The following is a 24,051-nucleotide window of genomic DNA, read 5'->3' as shown; positions in this document are numbered from 1 at the left end:
GTATACTAATCGTTTCTTCAACGTTGGGGTAAGTGGTATTTCTAATCAGTTGCTCATCTTATTTTACATTTTGTGAAATATCTTTTGAGAAATTGTTTGCTGAAAATAAAGTAGCTTCTAGGCTATTTCCCGCTTTTGCATTTTCTATTATACCAGTATCGTTACCATTTACTACTGATGTCAAATTACTTATTGGTGGTAATGAATCATCCGAAATATCGTCTTCTATATTGGTTATTACTTCAATATTAGGAAAAGTGAAATTGTTTATTATTTGCTCTTTCTGTGTAACATTTTGTGAAATATCTTTCGAATTAGTTCCAAAATTGTTTGATGGTAAAAAAATTAATCCTTGTCTGTTTTCTGACTCTCTATTCTCAAGAGTTATTTCAGCATTATTATCATTCACAGATAAATTCATAGGGATAGAAGAATTTTCTACTACTGTTATTAAATAGTCAGAAATATCGTTTTCTATAATATATGGCGCTTCATTGTTTCGAGAAGTGATAAACTCTGGATTGGTTTCTGGATTTAGACTTTCAGGTATTTTTGTGTCATAATCTTTGACTGGTGTGGTCACACTATTATTAGAATCAACTTCTACTGTTATTAAATAGCCTAAAAAATCGTTTTCTCTACTATCTGATGCTATAGTGTTTTTATAAGAGGTATTTTTAATTTCTTGCTCTTTTTGGCTAACATTTTGTGAATAATATTTATAACTATTTGCTGATACGTTCACAGGACCAGCCGAATTTACATCTGCAGTTTTGTTTTCTTTCATAACCATTTCTTCTATGTTATCAGAAGAATCATTAATCAGGTTTCTGTTTTTATCAAAATTATGTACAACTTCTGTAGTAATTTTAGTTGTTAATAACATGGGTATGGGATCGGTTTTAGGTGAATCAATTTCTGATAAAAGCTTATCTGTTGCAGATAAATACTTTTTTAGAGAAGTATTTGTGTTAAAAATTGTTTTATCAGTTGTTGATGGATTAGCATAATACGATTCTGTATATTTCTGGTTTAAGCTTTCGGGATTTCTTTCATACTGCGTATTGTTCATACTTATAGCACCCTCTTCTGGTTCAAGATTTTTTTGATATTCTATTATACTCCAGATCTCACTTTCGTTGGATCTTATGTTTGTGTCATTATCATCTGTTTCGTAAAAAACATTGTTAAGTTGTTGTTCCAGTTCTATAGTTTGTATAAATTCTGGATCAATTTCTGTTGTAATTTCAGTAACATTAAAAGAGACTGATAAGGGAGGCGTCAAATTTACTGCTGTCCTAATTAAATCATTCAAAATAGCCTTTCCTGTATCGTTTGTTTTTAAAATAGTTGAAGAGTTAGTATTTTCAATTATTCCAAAGAGATTATCGCTTTTGTTATTGAAAACATTACTTGAGTCATTGATTGATAAAATCTTTGATGTAAAAGGTAAATCATTATTTAACGAGGCATTTTTGTATGAAATTATTTGATTAAATGTTGATAGATCGAAATATGGTTTGGTATGTTCAATACTTTCTGTACTGTATGAAATTATACCCCAGATGTTACTTTCGTTGAAACTTTTTACATCTGTTTTATTATCATCAGTTTCATATAAAAATTTATTAAGTTGATCCTGATCAGTGATAATATAAGATATGTTTTCAGATTTTTCTGTAGTAATAAGTTTATTGTATGTTGTATCATTATCATTATTTAAAATTGTTGTATGTGTCGTAGTCACAACATTGTTTGAAGTAACATTAGAAATATTTACATTTTTAGAATCTGCTTTGATTTTATCATTATGTATTTTGTTAATTCTCTGTATATACTTCTTCGCAATTGGTCCTAAACTACTGTTAACGTAATTATACAATTTCTCGCATTTTCCGAATAGATTTACATCATCTGAGCTTCCCCATATAACAAGGCCAGATGCATTTTTTCTCTGTAACGTCTCAAATACTGCTATTAAATCTTTCTGAAATTAAAAAGAAAAATTAAGTAAATTAAAATTTAACATTATTAGTCAAAATAAACCTATTGTTTTTCATAGTACGATTATTAATATAAATACCTCTTTGAAGAAACCTCCGTCTCGGTATTTAATCCAAAAGTAAGGTAGAACAAGAGTCCCAGCTTGCTTCACTCGGTTGGCTTCCATAAGGCGGCCTCGAATTAGCGCCTCCAGCTCAGATGTTGAAAACTGTGAAGGACTGTATATTGAGGGATAGAGAGCTGTGCTTTCGGCCCATAGCCAGTAAGTTCTGAAATAGAAAAATAATTGGTAAGGATTTTTATTACTCTGGTTATGTCATGGTTAGGTTCATCGGCCAGTGACTTCTCTGGTGCAGTGGCGACTGCTGTGGTCTTATATTATAAGCAGAATTGTTTGGTTCGATTCTCGGCAGGATCAATTTGGAAATTATAATTTGTTAAATATTTCGTCCCGGTACGATGCCACGTAGAAAGTTCTAAGTTAGCCTACTTCCATCTTAGCATCATTACTTACTAGCAGTGGAATCAGGTGTCAGTCAGTAACTTGCCTTCTATACTAACTAATAATATTATGAATGCGAAAAAATGTTTGTCTGTCTGATAGCTTTACGACCCATCCGGGGAGGTAAGAGATAGCTTGCATCCCGATAAAGGGCAGGGATACACACATGAATGAAGTTGTGAGCATCACCTACTTGGTATCTATTACACAGCTTGTATGCTGGAGACGGATATACACTACTTTTATTTGCCGGAAAATAAAGGGTAGAACAGAACTTTGAACACCTAAATCGCGATCGAAGTCGTGGGCATAATCTAGTCAAAAATAAACAAAGATTAGGTAGGTACTTGATGTACAAGACACAAACCTATCATTTTCTTCTTTAACAGTTTTTGAACAGGGCTCCTCCATATCTTTACCCATATTAAAACATAGTGGGAATCCATAGTAACCCCAGACTGCTTGTGGCCGCATTTGCTTCGCTGTCGATAGCGTCTTCTCCATAAATATTCTTGCAGCATCTTCAAAACGTTTTATAGCCTAAAAATTAACTATATTGAGTTGAACTATGTTGTGGCTATTTCTAAAAATGACAAATTCTACTTCGTTTTCAAAATTGTTTTAATATAGAGTTACTGGAGTAGAGACGAAGTAAAAGATATACTATGCTGAGCAGGAGCTTCGTACTGGTTCTTCTCGCTAGGTCGTATTCTGAACCAGTGGTAAAAGGAAATAATTGTAGGTATGTAATTTTCCTTTCAAAATTAGTCGAAAATAGTTTAATTATCTCTGTCAGTTTCACACATTGATTTTATTGAGTTAGTGTTGTGTTAGTGAGTCATATTTCCTAACTTATTTAAGAAGTAAACCTTATGGCCTAAGAGCTAGCACGTGTCAGATCTTCCTCATTTTATAAAATCTGAAAGTTCCTCTGCGTATTGTCCCCAACACTGAGAGGAACGTTTGTTCGGATGTTAGTTTCAATCATGGTGGTTTTGGGAGATAACTGGTAATAAAGGTGTAAAGAAATCTGACGTCAAAGCATAAAGGCTATTTTTTTATTTTCTTCAGTAGTTTTATTATCTTCAGTTAGAAATTACGTCATGCGCCAGATACTTAGTATAGTGGCAACCCCCTTGCCAGACACCTTTAAAGTTTAATAAATTATTAACGTTTAAGGGTGTCTGGCGGGGGTACCCACGACGCTAAGTGTCTGTCAATGCATAACGTGATTTCTAATACTACTCCGAATAAAATATAAAAAAAATTAGACTTTATACTTTGACGTAAGATTTCTTACACCTAATAAAGGTGTATTACCTACCCTATTATCCACCACCACCACCACCTATTATCTCCCAAAGCCGCCATGATCCAAACAAACATCCAAACAAACGTTCCTCCCAGTGTTGGGGACAATACGCACACGCAGTGAAACTTTCAGCTTTTATATAATATGGGAAGGTCTGGCACGTGCTGGCTCTCTTTCTATTAAACGATATTCATTAAAGTTAAAGCGAGTACCTCCATCTTTAGCCAGGAAGTGGGCCACCACCAATATAGCCTCTTCTCAATACTCAATGACAAGTCAGTAATACTAGTCATTTTATTCCAATGTTGTCGGAATATTGGACGCCAGTTCTCCATATCTATTATACCCAAACCTGATAAAGATGAACGATCACATTTGAAAATAAAGTATAAGGGACGATTTATGCCAGCAGGTGGCGGGCAAGGGCCGTGAACATCACGAGCATCACGAACATCACAACATCGCGAACATCACGAGCATTTTATATGAAGCAGTTTATGCTTCACCGTGTGTGTTTTGAATCCGTGCCTCGTCCGCGCGTAGTACGTGGCATGGCCTGCGCCCGCCACGTACTGGCATAAATTAACCCTATGATACCAATCCATACACAATTTGTGTAGTCCACTCTTACGAATTCGTGGGCATAAGCTAGTGTAACACATTTGAAAACACAAAAGTACTAACCTTTAAAATTTGGATCGGGAATTAACCTTGACACGGTTTCCCTCAATGCAGTCAAATGAAGTTCCAAATTCCCTTCTTGAGGCAGCCCGCCATTTCTTATTGAGTACTTCGCACCATCACTTTTCAGTATAGCCGGCATGTAACCCCCGTCATATATTATTGTAATCGTTTCGCCTTCGAATTTATCGCTTTTATTATAGCTAATACCATATTTATGCAAAATGTTGTCGAAGGGTATGGAATTCTTTTGATATTTGCACTGTTTGGTTGGAACGTTCCAATAAACTTTGAAGGGGGTGTTGTAAGCTTTTGGAACATCACTATCTGGCATTTCGAGGATATAGTTTTCGCTGAAATGGTTAAAATTGGTATTTTACTTTTAAAGAAAACTTCACCCTTCCGGATGGTTGCGGGTTATACAGCGATGGTTGCACCCGGGCTCGTCGTCATCATCATCCCAACTCAACGCCAACTCCATACTGAGAATGGGCCTCCTCTCAGAACGAGAAGGGCTTAGGCCACAGTCCACCACACTGGCCAAGTGCGGATTGGCATAGACTTCAAACACCTTTGAAAATATTATGGAGATCTCAGGCATACAGGTTCCGTCACGATATTTTCCTTTACCCTTAAAACAAGTGATATTTTAATTGCTATAAATACGCATAACTCCGTAAAGTTAGAGTTGAGTGGCTGTGTGGGCCCGGGTCAATAAATGTTCCTATTGTAGATATAAAAATAGGGCATACTTAATAAACTTAATTTTTACCTGACATCGCAGTTCACCACATATATTGCCAAAACAAAAATCCAGTGGAACAACATAACAAAAAAAACTTTCATCAATTTCAATACGAAAATTTAAACAGCAACAAATTATTGTTTTAAAAATCCAAGCAAAAATACGTTTTCCTGTACAGCACACTACGTGCACAACTGTAAGCTTTAAGTCCTTTTACATCGTAATATATACAGGAACCTACTTTAGGTTAGCTTTATCAGTTTATTAAGCCAGTATACAGGGTGGCCGGGGATGTGACGTCTAAAAGAAAAATTTGAATACCTTATATTCAAATTTTTCACAAAAAAATCACCCCTATGTATGTTCAGCGATTTTCAGTAGTTTAGGAGATATGAATGATACAGTTTTTACTGATTCCTGAAAAATTGTATGACTTATGTGGTTTTTGAAGTGACCGATTCAGTTTGTAAAATCTCTTCAAAGGAGGAGTTATGGAGTTAGATCGAGAAAAAATTTAATCCCTATACCTAACGAATTCTATTGTTTTTCGGGACTAATAATAACTTAATTCTAGATCTAGAATTTCAGCGTGATACGTCAATAGACAGGCAGACGGACGAAGTGTAATTTTATTTTGGTATGTCGATAGTAAAGATTTCTTCGATTAATATTTTCACAGAATTAAACCAGTAATAAAGCTTTATCTTTGGCCTACAGACTAGGCTGATCTGAATTAAGTGCAAATAGCAAAATGCTACGTATTTTTTTTATTTAGTATGTTGCTAGTAATACCATTATCTAACTACCTATATCATTGTCGACATAAATTGTTAATTAATAATAACTATTAATTAATATATTAAGGAAAAAGAGCGCATTATTTTTGTAAACCATAAGTACCTCTAGGTAATTTTAATTAGGTACGACTGAAGGAAAAGGAAACACAAAGTTCCTTTATCTTGTTAGGTAGGTAGGTATTATGTTCCGCAGAATTAAGTTTTCAGTTCTAATTCATAAAACCTACCTAAATATAAAAAAACTGATTTGCTTTTGTCAGACGACTAGAAAATTACCGTGTAGAGTTAGTTTCCTTTAGAAGTTCTCAGAATTATTTATAAACCAGTAAAACAGTGTAAGTATGAAAAAAACAACTTGTGACAAAAACATATTTTTTATTGAACAAACTGTATTTAAAATATATAACTTAATCTAATTACAAACACCATCTCTGTGAACCTCTCTGGAACATGACGTGGCATACACGGGGTTTGAAGGCAGGGTAGGTAGTTTATAGGAAATTAGTACCTAGTAAGTTAAGACATTCTAGATAAAAAATATTCCTATCTTTAAAGGACAATTTTAATTTTAAACATTACCTACTACAAAACTGTCATTTACCTACGTTCAAAAAATTGTGCTAGATTTAAATGAATTTAAGCTGACTTGAACAAAACTTATCAATATTCTATAGGTAGGTACATATAAGTAATTACTTATTTGTAGAGCTACACACACATAAGTGTACCTACCTACTGTGTAAAACACAAATAATAATGATTCACATTGATGCATCGATACAGTCAGTGCGAATCAACCCTATTGATCTGTAGTAATCTATACCTAGTACTGCCTAGAACCCAGTATCGCGGCCGGAATCTCTTGCGAGTAAGTTGGAGAAAGCACGTAGCCCGTAAGTATTACCTTGCATTGTGGAGACAAAGAGGTCACAATAAATGCAGTTTGTATATTGAATGAACCTTACTATCGGTGGGTAGCATAATAAATGAAATAAAATCAGGCATATTGTTTCTTCATAACGATCTACAAGAATAAAACTGTGATAATCACAAAAATAAGTACCTAAGTAAGTAAAAATTTATAACTACAGTGCGGTTTTTGGCGATTAAATTCATATTTTTATGTGATGTTTTTTATATTTTTAAGATCTTTAAAAGACGATGGAACTCCGGACAACAGAAACTCGCAATTATAGTATTTCCACTACATAGTACATCATCCATAGATTTCGGTGCTTCATTTTTTATTTTCATCAATAATTGTATTCTATCCTAGTGTTTATTTAAAACATTAGATGGTGCCTTCATGCTTTCTTCTTTCGAAGTTTATTTGGTAATATTTGCAGCTATAAATTCAACGGTACTCATAATCACTATTGTCCTTTGTTAAGTCACGTTCATCTTTGTTGTACTGAATCTTTGTTTCCTTCATATTCTTTGATAATAAAATAGTTCTCTGAGCTATCTGTTAATGTTTCCGTAAAAGTGCCTATAATGGAATTATCGTCTTTTGTATTTGCTGATGCGGCAATCGGTGGTGTCTTTACAACTGTAATCAAATTGCTATTTCCGTTATGTAAATTAATATTTTTTGTACTTTCTGCAGATTTTCTGTTAATAGGATAAGTATTATTTTCAATTATCACCATAGAGTCGTCGCTTTTAATATCTAAGACCCTAATTAAAACATTCTCTGAAATCACCCGTTCTGTAGTTGAATCTTCCATATTAGTAACGTAATTTTGTTTGGAAGTTTCATCGAATGTGTCATTTATTTTTAACATTTCAGAGTTTTCTGCTTTATTTACACTTCTAGTAGTTTGTTTATTTCGTTTCTCAATATAAAACTGATTTTTGAGTATATCCCAGAAGGATATTTCATGAAGAGTTTTTGAATCTGTTTTAGTATTGTCAGTCTCATTATAACTTGCACTTGATTGCTCTTCTTCATCATTTGAAATATTTTTACTGTTGTTTTGTGGTAATGAAGTAAAATTTAGATAGATTCCTATTCTAAACATATCATTTGTAGTAGTTTCGATTTCATTTAAATTTGTTTCGAGAGATGTAGTTGCTTCAGTTGAACTAACTAAGGCATCGTCATACTCATTGTTATTTTCAGAATCAGCTTCTTCTTCTGTTTCGTCATAACTTCTGTTAATTTGTTGTACATATTTTTTGATAATCGGCCCCAGTGTATTTTCAACGTAGTTATAAAGTTCATTACATTTGTCAAGTGTGTTAACATCGCTCGAACTTCCCCACATAATAAGACCAGACGCATTTGTTTTGTTTAATGCTTCTAATACTGCTGTTAGATCTACCTGGAAGTAGAAACAATATTATCAGTTTATCTGTACAAATAAAAGGAAAAGCTGACTGACTGACTGATCTATCAACGCTTAGCTAAACTACTAAAATTTGTGTAGTCCATGCGGACGAAGTCTAGCTAGTGTTAATATAAATTTACTAGAGGACTGGGGATCTTTACGTTATAGCAAAAATTGGCATAATTTAAGTTTCTAGACCCAGCGCTATGAGCCGTAGGTACCTACCTACATGTTAAATTATGTCAGTAAGATATCATTTTATACCTATAGGTATATTTTCTTAACTTTTAATCGTCAGAAATATATAAAAACTCCCTCTCAATGTAAACATAACATTATTATAAAATACATAATAGGTATATTTTTATCCCTACATGATAACATATACCCAATTAAATAAACTATGGTGTAGCTGTAGCACGTAGACTCAATAAAGTAGGTATGTACTTAGTATAATATAATAAATTACAAGGTAGTATTCACTTATGGAATAGTTATAATCTTATTAGGTATTCGTTATTTCCTCGATAAAGCGTGGGTTTTAAAGTATATTGATAATCAATTTTATTATTATTGTATTTTCAACTAAGTAATGGTAATACGTTTAGCTGTGATAGCCTAGTGGTTAGAACGTCCGCCTTCTAATCGAAGGTCAGGGGTTCGATCCCGGCCACGCATCTAACTTAACGGAGTTATGTGCGTTTTAATTAATTAAATATCACTCGCTTTAACGGTGAAGAAAACATCGTGAGGAAACCTGCATGCCTGAGAGTTCTCCATAATGTTCTCAAAGGTGTGTGAAGTCTACCAACCCGCACATGGCCAGCGTGGTAGATTATGGCCAAAACACTTCTGACGCTGAAAGGAGACCCGAGCTATCTGTAGTGAGCCGGTGATGGGTTGATCATGTCATGAATGGTAATATTGTTAACATAAGTTCTTGATACTACAATAGAATGGAATGGATGTATGTATAGTACGCGACAGGTCGAGATGGCAGTCGGGGTATTGTATGAAGCGGGGGGACGCCCACCACACCCGCACGTCACCCGTGCTCGCCCACACCGGGTCCCCATCCTAATCGCCATCTCGACCTGTTGCATACTATACACGTATTTCGACATTCAACCAGTGAACGACAAAGCATAGAAGGCGCGTTTTTGACATTCGAAACTCCTGGCTACAAACTCACGTCTGTTTAAATTGCAACAGGCTCATGAATGGTTCGTACTGTGCCTCATGGATACTGGCTGTTGCCGTGATTGGCCGACTTAAAATACTGTTAGGTACTGCAAACAGTTGTACTGAAAACAGTTACTGAGCTTCAATCGAAGAGAAGGCGCGTGAGGTAGAGTATTATATGCACCACCCACCACTGTAGGGATTTCCTTACGATATAATGGAGCGTACGGAATATTTCTATGCTTTGTCATTTTCTGTTATAACTTACAAGTCACTGGACTGACTGAAATTAAAGATTTGCAGATTTACATACAGTCCACTAAACGAGATACCTACAACTTGACCTATATTCGTTTGACCGTGAAAAGTCGCGGCCGACTTAGGTACCTAAATAAAATTAGCCCTCCAATGAAATGCCTGGAGTTTGTTGTGGGCTCTACTCAGACCTGGGCGCGTTTGGAACCCTCGTAGCTTTAGTTTTAAGTTATAAAATGGTGATAAAGAATTATCACCACTATAATATCATCTTACAAATCCAACAACCGACTATCAAAAAGACCTATCTAAATATATAAAAGGAAAAGGTGACTGACTGACTGACTGACTGATCTATCAACGCACAGCTCAAACTACTGCACGGATCGGGCTGAAAATTGGCAAGCTAGTACATAGCTATTATGATGATTTTTGAAAATTCAACCCCTAAGGGGGTGAAATAGGGGGTTGAAATTTATGTAGTCCACGCGGACGAGGTCGGGAGCATAAGCTAGTTTTGAATAAATTGTTTGACTAAGCTGCTCCTACTCGCTCGCTATATGTCTCTCGCATTTATCTATTGTACGATTGCATGACGTCATCAGGATATCAGACTAGTAAGTATACTTACTTCACTCATAAAACCGCCATCTCGATATCTATACCAAAAATAAGGTAGCACTAAGGAGCCAGCTTTCTTCACTCTGTTGGCCTCAGTGATCCGGCCTCGAACGAGCGCCGCGAGCTGAGAGGTCGAGAGGTTTACAGAACTGTACACGGAGGGATACAAGGCTGTGCTCTCCGCCCAAAGCCAGTAGATTCTGGAATTGAAAATTAATTGGTTGGTATTGGTAGGCGTATGGCACTTTTATTAAACCCAATACTTCTTAATCTGAGCTGTGATCGGTCTCTACGCAGCATCGCGCCGGAATGCTAAAGTGCGCTTGACTTGGTTTTGCCTTTAGTAACTATCAAAGCGGTTGATAACTAGCCCCGCACCCACTCGCACCAGACTAAACCAGAGCTAATTTAGAAATTATAAATTTCCAAATTGCCCCGCCGGGAATCGGGCCCGGGTCCTTCCAGTGATATTATCACTGCACCAGGGAGATTGTCATTGTGGTGATCCCAATTAAATAAAATCACTTCCAACTACTTAGCATCAAAGTTGGAGAGATCGAATCTGAAATTCTATGGCAGTGTTATCCTAACAGATGTTGTGGTAATCAATAATTCTGCAATTGACCATCATCATCATCATCTCAACCCATCGCCCGCTTTGAGCACAGGTCTCCTCTATGAATGAGAAAGGTTTAGCCATAGTCCACCGGATTTGCACCGCTATCATAAATTGTTTATTTTTCGCTTATTACATCATCATCATGATCACGAGTACTGGTCTCTATCATCATGATGATGAGCACGGGTCTCCTCTCAGAGTGATAAGGATTTTGGCCATAGTCTACCACGCTGACCAAGTGCGGATTGACAGACTTCACACACCTTTGAGAACATCATGGAGAACTCTCAGGCATGGAGGCTTCCTCACGTTGTTTTGCTTTACCGTTACGAGTAAATGGTACAAGAGCTAATGTACTTATACCTACCTACGTAACTCATTAAAGTTAGAGAGAAGTGCGGCCCGGGATCGAATCCCGGACTCCCCAAATATGTAGGAGACCGACGTCATATCCCACTAACCTATCACAGCTCTTTCATTGTTTTTTTTGTTTCGATTGCTTCAATAGAGACAAGTAAACGAATGTACAGTACGCAGCTGAAAGTAATGTACATCGACCTTTAGAAGCTTTGTAGAGCGTCGTCCCTGTCGTTCAGACCAAGAAAACGTCATATAGGTATGAGTGACCGAGACAACGCTCTACAAAGCCGAAATTTCATTCTAAAGGCCGATGTATATTACTTTCGTTAGTACAATTACATATTCTGTGCTGTAGGTTTGCAACTCACTTATCATTTTCGCCTTTAACTAGGTCTGAGCAATTCTCCATAGCGTTGTTGGCAATATTGAAACAGTAGGGGTACGCGTAATATCCCCAGATCGCGTTTGGCCGCATCTGCTTCGCTATAGACAGTGTCGTTTGCATGAATATTCTTGCGGCGTCTTCGAAACGTTTAGTTGCCTGGAAAAGTAAAAACATCCTTGGTTCTCAGTTGCAAGAAGGACATAATTTAATAAAATAAAATAAACTTTTCGTGGTCCCACATCATCGCACTGTTGCTAGATGTATGTCACCTATACCCCGTTCATTAGCATCATTCAACGCGCTTTTGGACAATAATGCTCAATGGGACCCATTTAATGATGGGTCTATAATACTGGTTCGGGAGTTACTGAAGTACGCTGAGAGCATTGCATGAATATGTCATTCAATGTTCTCAGCGTACATATTCAAAATTCTTTGATCTTTTATCGTTTTGTATTTTATGTCTTTTTTCTTGTACCTTTATTTGTATTTAAATTTATTTTTAATCATCTAGTTAGTGTAAGTGGCCCTGCCGTTCTAATTAGATATAAAATAAATAAAATAAAAAAATAAAAAATAATTGCTGAATCTCAAAAAGTAGGTATCTCTTAATAAGGGATGAATTTTATTATTATATTATTTAACCGTGCCACGTACGAGGCGTGGACGAGGACTTCCGCGCCATAATGAGTAGGTGCCCCCCCCCATTCCTCGTACCTCGATTGCCATCTAGACCTGTCGCGGACTATAGTTTAAAGGCCCTATTTCCCATAACTTTTAAGCGGTTATGACATGCATATTATGGCCATTAATTTGTCACGCCATAAACTCGTAGCCCTTTTAAACTACTGTGCTGTTATCGTAAAGCAAATCTGGTCGACCCTAATTATGCAATCTGTGTAATTAGGGCAACGATGCCAACCATTTAGGTGTAATCACTCAGTGGGAATTTGTTTTGATTAAAACGAGTGCCATATGCAGTCTTGCTTTATTTCATAATACCAGATGCTGAGATGCATATTTGTGAAGCACAAAATCGTCGATAAGAATGTAAGTACAACAATAACCATATCAGGTATAATATTGTGATTTTGAACAAAATAGTTGATGAGTACCTACTACCTACTGTATTGACGGATTTAGGTACAAAATGATATTGGTGATATTTTATGACCCAAAAAGCTACTGAAAACCTCTACTGTAGAGAATTTCTAATTCTAAAATCTCTCCTTCTTTTATTGGAAGAATTATTTTTCAATAGGAATGGGAAATTTAAATGAAAAGGCGTTGGAGATTCTCTTCCCTCAAAAAAGAAAATCTCCTGCGTTATTACTCTAAGGAATAGATGCGACTAAAAAGAGTGCCTGACAAAGCCAATTCAGTTATAGACTTGAATATAGCATTTAAACCTACATAATTGTTTTTTCCATTTCTTTTCTAAGCCTGGGACATTATTGACAAATTGCAAGCGCAAAGCAAAAGCAAGATAAGGTATCGTACGCGACAGATCGAAAGACTTTCAGACGAGCAAGCGCGGGTGTGCGGGCCGTCCCTCCGCCTCATACCCCAATTGCCATCTCGACCTGTCCCGTACTATACATATATTGTATCTACATACTTCCATCTTTTGCCATGAAGCAGGCCACCACCAGTGTCTCTTCCTCTCGATATTCATGGATAAGTCCACGTATGGCGTCAGTGTGCCGAATTGCTGCCGGAATATCGGACGCCAGGACTCGAAATCAATTACACCGACACCTGGAATTACGAACCATTCATATAAATCATCGAACATTTCCTGCCGTGTAACATTTTATCACATTCCATGCAATGCTTGCCTAGAAGACGCCCTTGTATCTATATATCTATCTATTATGATTATTTATTTTACATCTAATTGGAACGGCAGTGGTGCTAATTCTGTTGTACCATAACCTAAACCTAAACTAAATTTTAGATTCTTTAATTATAGGTTTTCTATTTCTAAGCTATATATACAAATATATATAGCTATACAAACGTATGTCACCGCTAATGTGTGAACCAATCAGAATTAAGATTAACTAGTAATTAATATCAATATTATCTGCGTGTGTCCGATAAAGTGCAAAAAATTACGAAAAAGAGCGAAAATCGTTTTTCAGATTTACTAAGTTACTGTTAAGATTAACCAATTGATTATATTATTAGATACTTATTAAATTTTATATTCAAGGGCATTAATATCAGGAAGCTCTTCGGGAAAATCATGTTGAGATTCAACAAGACCTAATTTGCAGTCTATAAACCAAACCTTCGTTAGAACTAAGAATGAAGAAAAAGGCGGTCTTGTCTGTTCTATGGTGTTACTGAGCGTAAAGCGCGCTCTCTGCGCTTCGCTACGCTACATCCGTTTCACTACGGATGACGGCGGCTCACTTCGCTCACCACCTCGGTATCCGTATTCCGTACTATACCAGTAACATAAACTATCTATGATTGTCATCAAACCTATCTTAAAAATAACAATAATGGCAGTTCGCGCATATGTCTCTGAAAGCGCTTAGCTAGAAAAGTGTTTAGTTCAAGTTTCTACCAATTTGTAAAGTCAGCTTACAGCCGTACTCAGAGTCGCTTAATCGTTACTTAAGTTTAGTTAAAACGAGACAGAGCTATATCTCTCACATAAATCTGTCTTGTTTTAACTCAATCTTAAGTAACGATTAGCGACTCTGAGTACGGCTGTTAGACTTAGAAAAATACTAGAGGATGCCCGCGACTTCGTACGCGTGGATTTAAATTTTTTAAAATCCCGTGAGAACTTTTTGATTTTCCGTGATAAAAAGTAGCCTATGTCCTTTCCCGGGACATAAGCTGACTCTGTACAAAATTTCATCAAAATCGGTTAAACTGTTGGGTCGTGAAAAGCTAGCAGACAGACAGACAGACACACTTTCGCATTTATAATATTATTATGGATTGGTTTTTCATCCAAGTCTAGCATCTATATTCTAAGCTAAAATCTATTTTTTGATTCACTCCAAGAAACTTAGCAGTGGTTCTATATTTACGATTTTTAATATGCTCAAATGAAAATAGGAAATGGGAACTTACCGCTAAAATTTGGATTCGGTATGGATTTGTTCAGGCTCTCTCTAAATGCGGTCAAGTGCAACTCTAAATTCCCCTGCTGAGGTACCCCTCCATTTCTGTATCTATACTTTCCACTATCACCCTTAAATATAGCTGGGAATACGCCTGGGTCATACATTATTGTGACTCTTCCGCCTTCGAAGTTATCGTCTTGGTTTTGTATGATACCGAACTTTGCCAAGTTGTCGAACGTCACGTTTCTTTGTCTACACTGCTTGGTTGGCACATTCCAGTAAACTTTGAAGGGAGTGTTATAATCCTTCGCGATTTCTGCCTCTGGCATTTCAATTATGTAGTAGTTGTTGCTGAAATTAATGAAAAAAAAAAATGTGTAAACTGCAAGAAAGCTGCTCGGCTTTGTCGCAACTGAAAAGTATCCTATTTGTCAGTAGTCTATAGGTTTATTTATATTATATATTTATTTGAATTTACAGCTACCTAAATAAATAACTTTCTTTATAGTCGTACTAGCTGCAAATTTCCGCGACTTCGTCCGCATGGGTTTAAGTTTCTGTGATATACTCGTACATAATATGGGGTATGCGTCGGGGTTTATAAACCAACAAACTGTTTATTACACTAGCGGCACGCTATGATGGCCGGTTTGACACATTACAATAGTGATGTGGAATGTCAATTTATTCTCGAACAAAAAACAATTAAGTTTTGTTTTTGTACCTGATTAAATAGGTTTAATAAAACAAAAATGTATATGTTTATTTAATTTATTTGAACGAACTGAATATTTGAACGAAAATGAATATACATACTTTATATGCACACAAGAAACATATGAATACAAAAGATACCGAAAAAGGTGCCACAAAAGGCCATAATTAATCAGATTCGTCCATACTACTATTTTCACTGTCGTCACTGCTATCATCACATACATTAATAATTATATGTTCGTTTTCTATAATATTATCTATTTTCACATCTCTTTCATAATCTTCCCTTATTAATTTAACAGTTCTATTCACAACCTTTTCCCAGTCTCCTTTAGTCACATGTTCACAAGCTTCTTCTAATAATTTTAGCATTTTTTTTGTGGTAAATGGGGGTTCTGTATTGTGTCTTGCAGCATATCCCTTAATTTGAGCCCACACCAACTCAATCGCATTATACTCACAATGGTAAGGCGGTAACCGTATAACTCTGTGCCCATGTTCTAATGCTATTTCGTCAATGACGTATCGGATCTTGGTTGGTTTGTTTTCTTTTAAAAGACGTACTAATTCCGCTTTTAACATATTCATGTTTGCATCTACGCCATTTTTACGAAGCCATGCGACGATATCAGCTTTCTTTTGGGATTGGGCAGGTGGCTTGTCAATTTGCATCGAGTGGTATGGGGCGTTGTCCATAATTATAATAGATGGTTCAGGGAGGCTACACAACATTGAGGTAAACCATTCAGTAAACTTTTCTCCATTCATGTCTTCATGATAGTCTCCAGTGGTTTTTGACGCAAAAGCCATGAGAGAACCTTCGACAAACCCGTTGATGGTTCCGGCGTGACAAATTATAAGTCGCGATCCTTTTCCTACAGGAACTTTGGAAGTAGATGCTGCTGTGTCATCGTTCCAAGAACGGCCTACAGTATGGTTAGCATTAAGCCATGTTTCATCCAAGAACACAACATTTTGCCAATTTTTGATTTCTTTCACTTGCCGTAAAAAAGTATACCTTGCCATCGCTATATCAAATCTTTCCATCAATATTTTGCGTTTGTTACATTTTTTGTATCGAAATCCAATGGTCTTCAAAATCTTCGTTAAAGAACTTTCCCCACCGAAGAATAATCCAGCTTCCTTCAGTGAATGCACCAACTTTTTTCTTGTTGGATACTCCTTCTGTAAATAGTAGCCGTAAACATGTCTTCGGATAGCATCGGCATCAAAGCTATCGATGCCTACGACTGGTTTTGCTCGTTTTCTCTTTTTTGGTGTGTGAAGTTTATTTTCTTCTGTGCCAGTCTCGCCATATTTTTTTTTAGTTATCCGTCTAACAGTTCGTTGTCCAATATTAAGCGCATCAGCTACGCGTTCAACCACTGACGTTATAGGTAAAATTGGCCCTCCATTTTGAGCTTCACGATCGAAATAGTTACGAAGGCGTATTAGGAACTCACGTGTCTGACTATTTAGAACAGTTCTCTGCGTACGTTCGGTCATATCGACGAAATCCACAACAAAGGGCTTGAACAGAGTCCAAATTAACGAGCAAGGGTCAACAGTAATGCAGTATCAATATTTGAAATCCAAAGCCAGGTCAAAACTATATCACAATCGCATTGCACTGACAGTTTATACTTTTCGAAGCAACGTCAATTCGAAACTGCTTTGTTTTGCATTGAGCATTGACGCGAGTTTGCCGGAGGTAGTAGTTGTGCTAGCCAGCGATCCTATGTGACGATCGTATTAGATTCCATTTTTAAAAATTTATTGATATTTTTTTGCGATTTCAGAGGTTTGTCCACATAGTGAAAATTGTTCATATTCACAAGTACATTCACCCCTTAAATGGTGCAAACTGATTTTTCTACACTTGTATACATTTAAGAAATCAATTTAATAAATAAATTTTGAGTCCTAAACCTAAAACTACATTCGATAAAATTTATGAATCTCTGCACATCACTATCGTCAATAAAGTAATACAATTATTTCCTTCAAAGTCGTTATCAATTAATACGGAACTTCATGAGCGGACAAACGTCAAACCGGCCATCATAGCGTGCCGCTAGTTTAGTATCTTAATAGGTACAGATTTCCGCTTCAACGATTTATAAACACTGTAGACAAGTCCAACCTTGACATTGTATCTCAAGACTATAACATGTAGAGTTCAATGGCCATAGTATTACATCATAACTCGGAGCTTGGGTTATTACGTTATCATATCAATAACGAAGGTACATTTAACATATTATAATATCTATGTTCATATTATTTATTAGCTTAGGCAATTTCAAACTCCTATTTAACCCCCTTAGGGTTTGGATTTTCAAAAATCTTAGCAGATGTCTACGTCATAATAGCTATCTGCATGCCATTTGCAAAATTTCAGCCCGATACCTCCAGTAGTTTGAAAATGATAGATCAGTCAGTCAGCTTTTCCTTTTATTATTTAACAAAGTATAAACTCGTTAAGTTACTACAATAAATTGAGGGCTTGGATTTCAAAGATCTTTGCATCCTGAAAATCGTCTCAATCGTCAGATTGTATACTAATTTACTATACATATTATAATTTATGTAAACAGTGTCTTCAGGTTTGCCGTTTGAAGGATTTGACCTGTGCAGTTTATTTAAAAAATCACTAGGTACCTAAGTAATGCTCAGTAGATATTATATTCTGGATTCTGTTAGATAATATTATGTTGAAGTATTGATATCGTTAAAATAGACTGGTAAGTGTATGATGATATCATACATAGACTATGTTGATTAGAATAATAATTTATTCATACTTCTTTATATTTCCTTGTAATCGACGAGGACAGTTAAGCACAATATTATTTAAGTACACAAATTATCCATAAACATCTTAATAAACTGGTGTTCTTAAAATTAATTATACATACGTGCCAACTAAAGTACGCGGCAGGAAATATTGTACATCGATCTTTAGAAAGAAATAGCGGTTTCCTAGAGCGTTGTCTCTGTCGTTGAAACCGATAAAACGTTACATATGTTTGAGTGACAGAGACAACGCTCTAGGAAGCCGAAACATCTTTCTAAAGGTTGATGTGCAATATTTCCTACTGGCTACTGTAGTAGTTTAGGCAACAGCAGACACGATGCTTTTAGCGTCAGCGATCGGCGATTTTGCGATTGCATCGATGCTGCATTGACGATTTTCTGCGTTCGATCGCTGTATTGAAATTGCGCGTTTTAATGATTGTTTCGATGCTACATCGCGTTTTGACGACTTTCTGCATTCGATCGCTGTATTGAAATAATAAATAAAATCGACTTGATCGCTACGACTGGAGATTATATGCGTGCGGAGTGCAGCGTTCAATTGCGATATTGAGCTCCTGAAAAGCAACTAATTCGCCGATCGCTGATGTCTGAAAACGTCGTATCGGTAGCAGACATACGATTGATTCGGAATTCAAAAAAAAATCTGATCTCGCGTAAAACAAACACTTAGCGCCTATTAATTTTGTTGGGATTTGGGAACGCCTGCCATGCAAGCAAGAAAATGTTGAATTCGATTTCTAGTGGGGTCAATTTAGGGAAAGATATTTATTGTACCCAGATTCTTTAGTGTCTAAGTGTAGTATATGACGCAACAGCTGCAATAATCATAAAGGTGTAAGAAGGTGCCTCGATATTTCGTACATAAGGAATAAACTACTTTACAAAAGTATTAATTATTATATTTTTATTGACTGAACTTGATGCTTGATGATGATTAATGCTTTAATGGAATTAAACTATCATACCATTCCTTCGTTGAAAATAAAATTAAATATCATCGCAATTTGGTTCGATAATTATAGTTCAAAATCTGGTAAAAAAACAAATTTTTAATATATTCACGTGTAACCTACCTGTAATGTAAATATTTATATTGATAAATATGTGAAATATAGGGCACGGTTGTACACGGTTATCGTGGAAATCTGATAACACGAATGAAGTGTGAACATGAAAGTCGCGAGCTTTGACGGCTGTCTGTCGCATGTTGTGCTTTTATCGGGATATTTTTATGTGAATATAAACTTATAATAATAGCATTGTAGGAGGACAAAACCTTATCTGTTATTCAGTGAAAGTGCTACGAGTAAAGATATAATTGAAAAGGTAGGTACTTGTTATGAATGCCTATAGTTAATTCACTCTACCTGATCATTTACAACCCAGCCAGTTATATTTCTGAATCAAATATTTATTTATTATTTATAATCAAAAATACTTTTTTACTATTGTATAATTAAGCCCAGGTATAATAATAATAAATAATCAAAATCTTACTACATTTATTGATTGTCAATAATATTTTATGGTAGAATTTGTACGATACCTAAATGATGTACTGGCGATAATTAATTAGAGGGTGTCAAACGCGCCTGATAATAGCATAAGCATAACTTAACTTTTATAAATTAATTGAAAATATTATTATGGAAAAAATTAGGCAGTGTTAACTAACTTATAACCGATGATCACATTATAAGGACCATTGATGTCGAAACCACCGGACCCACGCGCCTAAAATATTCTGAGCAAATAAATACAATATATTATACTCGAAAATATTTAGGTAAGTAAGTAGGTCTGTATATAATGCGACAGGTCGAGATGGCAATCGGGATATGAGGCAGGGGGACGCCCCGCACACCCGCACGTCGCCCGCGCTCGCCCGCACCGAGTTAGCGCGATGGCTGCGCGGGTGTGCGGAACGTTCCCTCCCCGATTGCTATCTCGACCTGTCGCATTATATACCTACTTACTTACCTAAATATTTTAGAGTCAATGAGATGAGAGAAAAAAAATTGCGTATAATTGGTACAACAAGCTATTTATAATATTTTGTAAAGAGCTCTTTGTTGGCACATGAATTATTCCACAAAGTGAATAACCGAGGAGCCCTTTGTGGACATCGGATAAGTACTTCCTCTTTCGCACGAATTGAGAAAAATGGAGACAAATATTACGCGGGACGTAAAATAAACACGTTTTGAAAGTCATACGACAATTGCAACAATAATAATATGATAAGGAGAAAAAACGTTGAGAAGAAAGAAACGAAGAACTTTGAGTTTAATTTCTAGGAAATTTTCGAAGATGCTGTGGTTTTGTAATTGGGAGGTACCAGTTTAGATTCTGTTTTGGGTATATTGGAAAATTTTAAATGGGCTCCAAAGATATTAAAATATTGTTTCTGCCAACACTGCGCTTTCCTGTATGAGGTCGCCATTTTAGCTCCTTGAGACCGCAACCCAATATCTACCTACCAAATGACTTAGCGGTTTTTCGAACTATATGTGCCCTGCAAATAGCCACTTAAGCTTCGCAACCCGAGTTAAGTATGTCTGTTACTGTAGATCTCCTACGGATCTCCTCATTTCTGATTGGATCACGTAGAGAAACTCCAAGCATTGCTCTTTTCATGGGTGGCGTGTGGAAATCCCTACGTCCTATATCTAATAGAAGTGGACGTCTATCGGCCGATGATGATGATTGACTATTTTAGCCCAAATTATATATTTCATGGTTCCTAAATGCGAATAAATTACCAACAAACGTAATCCCAGCATCGGGTATCCTTCCAAACTAACCTTGTTATAATTTTAAAATTTATTATTTTTACTTCCGATTTCTCAAACACGTTTTTGTTTTTTAAACGAGTTTTTAATTAGAAAACATCGTGTTGTCTACGAAACAGATTATTAGCATCTCTAAAATTAATGTTTGTCTGTCCGTTACTCACCTTCACCTTCCAAACGATTAGTCTCAAAATGAGAAAGGAAAGAAAGTTGAAAATCATTAATTTAGTTCATTTTTTGATGTTAAAAGGTTAACGATTGACGATCTCAGCTGATAGGTGAAGATTGCATCCTGTTGAGCCTGTACAAGCTCCATTACTGATTTACTGCACTTCAATTATGTCAGTATGCTAGATGATAATATATAGGAACTCTAATTTTACATCAAAAAAACAAAAAAGTGCGAGTCAGGCTCGCGCAACGAGGTTTCCGTAATACAGACGTATTTTTTCGACATTTTGCACGATAATTCAAAAACTACGATACATAAAAATAAATGAAAATCTGTTTTAGAATGTACAGGTGAAGACCTTTTATATGATATCACACTTGATTTATAGTCATCGAAATTGAAAATACTAAAAATTAGTTTATGACCACAATTTAATTTTTTTTGTGGCATGTATCCACAAATTCACGCTTTTCAGATTTTTCCCCAAATGTCTGCTATAAGATCTACCTATCTACCAAATTCCATGATTCTAGGTCAACGGGAAGTACCCTGTAGGTTTCTTGACAGACCGACAGACAGACAGACAGACAACAAAGTGATCCTATAAGGGTTCCGTTTTTCCTATTGAGGTTCGGAACCCTAAAAAGGAATAAAGCAGTACTGGAACTTGATTATAGAAAACACTCGAGTTCAGAGTTTTTGTCACGAAATTCTAAAGAATGTTTTAGAAATGGTACCTATTTTTCTACTGTCTTTAATATCGCAATATTAATTACGCTGCAACGATATGCAAATACGTCTGTTTTTATTAGTTGTAGGTACATTATCCGCGGCGATAAGCTTATTGCTGTATCACTTCTGTATCTATTCAGTGGTTTTTAGGCCTAATTTGACCACTGCTTGATAGTTGCCTTATATATTATGAGAGGTCTTGACCGCGGTTAGTAACCAATTTTATATTACGGATGATATCAATTAGAAGTAAGTGTCTCTATGTATAGTGTCATAGGTACGTCTATGTGTTATGTCATGTAAAGCGCCCTAACAGACTGGAACACCATGGCGACGTCACTGGCTACGTAGCCATGACTACCTCTAGCTACCGAGTACCTACTGCAACCAAATGAGGTTGCCAAATAAGCAACACAACAGCACTGCAGTAGAGACCTCAAAGTCAAACAAATACAGTTAATCAGTTGGCCACTGAATGAGGGAGGCGTAATGTAAAAAAAAATTCAATACGAATTGTTTTTATACGTAGCCGGTGACGTCGCCATGGCGTCCCAGTGTGTTAGCGCTCTTAGGTAGATATTATTAATGAGTCACGAGGTCATACGTAATTACGTTTAGGCAATAGGAAACGGACGCCATATTATTTGTGTTTCATACAATAATACAGCTGACTGGGCACCACTATGTCACTGAGGCATTCGTATTAGCTAACATGATAGTAAACGTGATTCCTACAGATTTGTTGTTTTGCTGACGAACGATATTGTTGTTATGTCATGTGACACCAACACAACATATAAACATAATAAGTAGATGATTTTTTTTATAACAGAAAAATCAACAAAATCGTTAGGTACGTAGGTAGGTACCTACCTAATTTTTGTCTAAATAATTAAGCAAATCAAATAAAAGTAGACCACACTAACGTTGCCTATTGTAGCCTCTTCCAATTAAATTTTAATTCAAAATTTTGGACACTGGCGAAAATTCAGTAGGTACGTACCTACAAAATATTGTAGGTACACAAATAGTAAATGTAGTGCTACGGGGATACCTTTCACTATGTTCCTTGTATAAAAGTAGTGTTTAGCAATTAGCATAACTTACTTTTTGACCTGTCAGTTTAAGTAGTTTAAAGATTATATTATTTTACAACGGATTGATTACCTAATACTTATGATAGAATTTGAACCTACATTTTTACTACACAGTTTGAAAGCTCTCTTAGAATCTAGGAAACGCTTTCTATAGTTAGTATAGGAGCAAAAATAAAATTAAAATAACCAAATAAAGCAAAGAAATCCGCTTTTACAACAAAGCTTCTAAATAGTTACCTGCCTAACTAATTTATATTTACTACGAAGCTTTAAAGTAAGAAAATAATACATTCTATTTTATCGATTTAAATAAATAAAAAAGGATTTTTATTTACCTTACATAATCGCATCTCACCGCACAGCACACCAAAACAAAAAATAAGAATAATAACATCGTATAAAAAAATAACAAATAAAATCACTTAAATTCAACAAAAGAGGATAGACTAGTTTTTAAACATCGACTTGCATTTCACTGTAATTATATTTTTAATTAATTTTTAATTCATAAATATTACTAATTTTTAGTTTTTACTGCAGTGTAAAGTTACGCGAATTTCCCTCCATTTATGAAATTCGAACGCTGCGTGTACTAAGCTCGCTTGTTCACGACTACAAGCGTTCAGACTATCCGCATTGCAATAAATACTCCGTTCAGGCTTCATACTACAAGAGTCTACGTACTATCATTTTTCATTTACAAGAAACCGTCGTGATGTGAATTATTTGCATTGTAAAATGTTTAATGTGTACCGAGCTTTTTATGATATGAATCTTTTTAAGTATTGGACTCACGTGGAATCATAATGTTCTTTAAAGTAATGTCAATAGACATCGTTAAA

General features: G+C 35.8%; 1 protein-coding gene across 1 annotated transcript; it reads right to left on the bottom strand.

The window, feature by feature from the left end:
- Positions 1 to 38: 38 nt before the first annotated feature.
- On the bottom strand, positions 39 to 23,814 carry LOC117984003 (uncharacterized). The gene is made up of 11 exons (XM_069499843.1): positions 23,545 to 23,814; positions 14,887 to 15,230; positions 13,412 to 13,551; positions 11,777 to 11,949; positions 10,440 to 10,629; positions 7,440 to 8,365; positions 4,503 to 4,852; positions 4,031 to 4,170; positions 2,874 to 3,046; positions 2,084 to 2,273; positions 39 to 1,987 (listed from the first exon to the last, which is right to left on the bottom strand). The coding sequence occupies exons 1-11, from the start codon at positions 23,601 to 23,603 to the stop codon at positions 59 to 61; spliced, it is 4,614 nt and encodes a 1,537-aa protein (XP_069355944.1). The 5' UTR covers positions 23,604 to 23,814; the 3' UTR covers positions 39 to 58.
- Between the last annotated feature and the right edge of the window lie 237 nt (positions 23,815 to 24,051).

The sequence above is a fragment of the Maniola hyperantus genome, chromosome 7 (genome assembly GCF_902806685.2).
Source record: "Maniola hyperantus chromosome 7, iAphHyp1.2, whole genome shotgun sequence".
Lineage (NCBI taxonomy): Eukaryota > Metazoa > Arthropoda > Insecta > Lepidoptera > Nymphalidae > Maniola > Maniola hyperantus.
The sequence above is the reverse complement of the archived record's forward strand: the minus strand, read 5'-3'. Positions and strand labels throughout refer to the sequence as shown.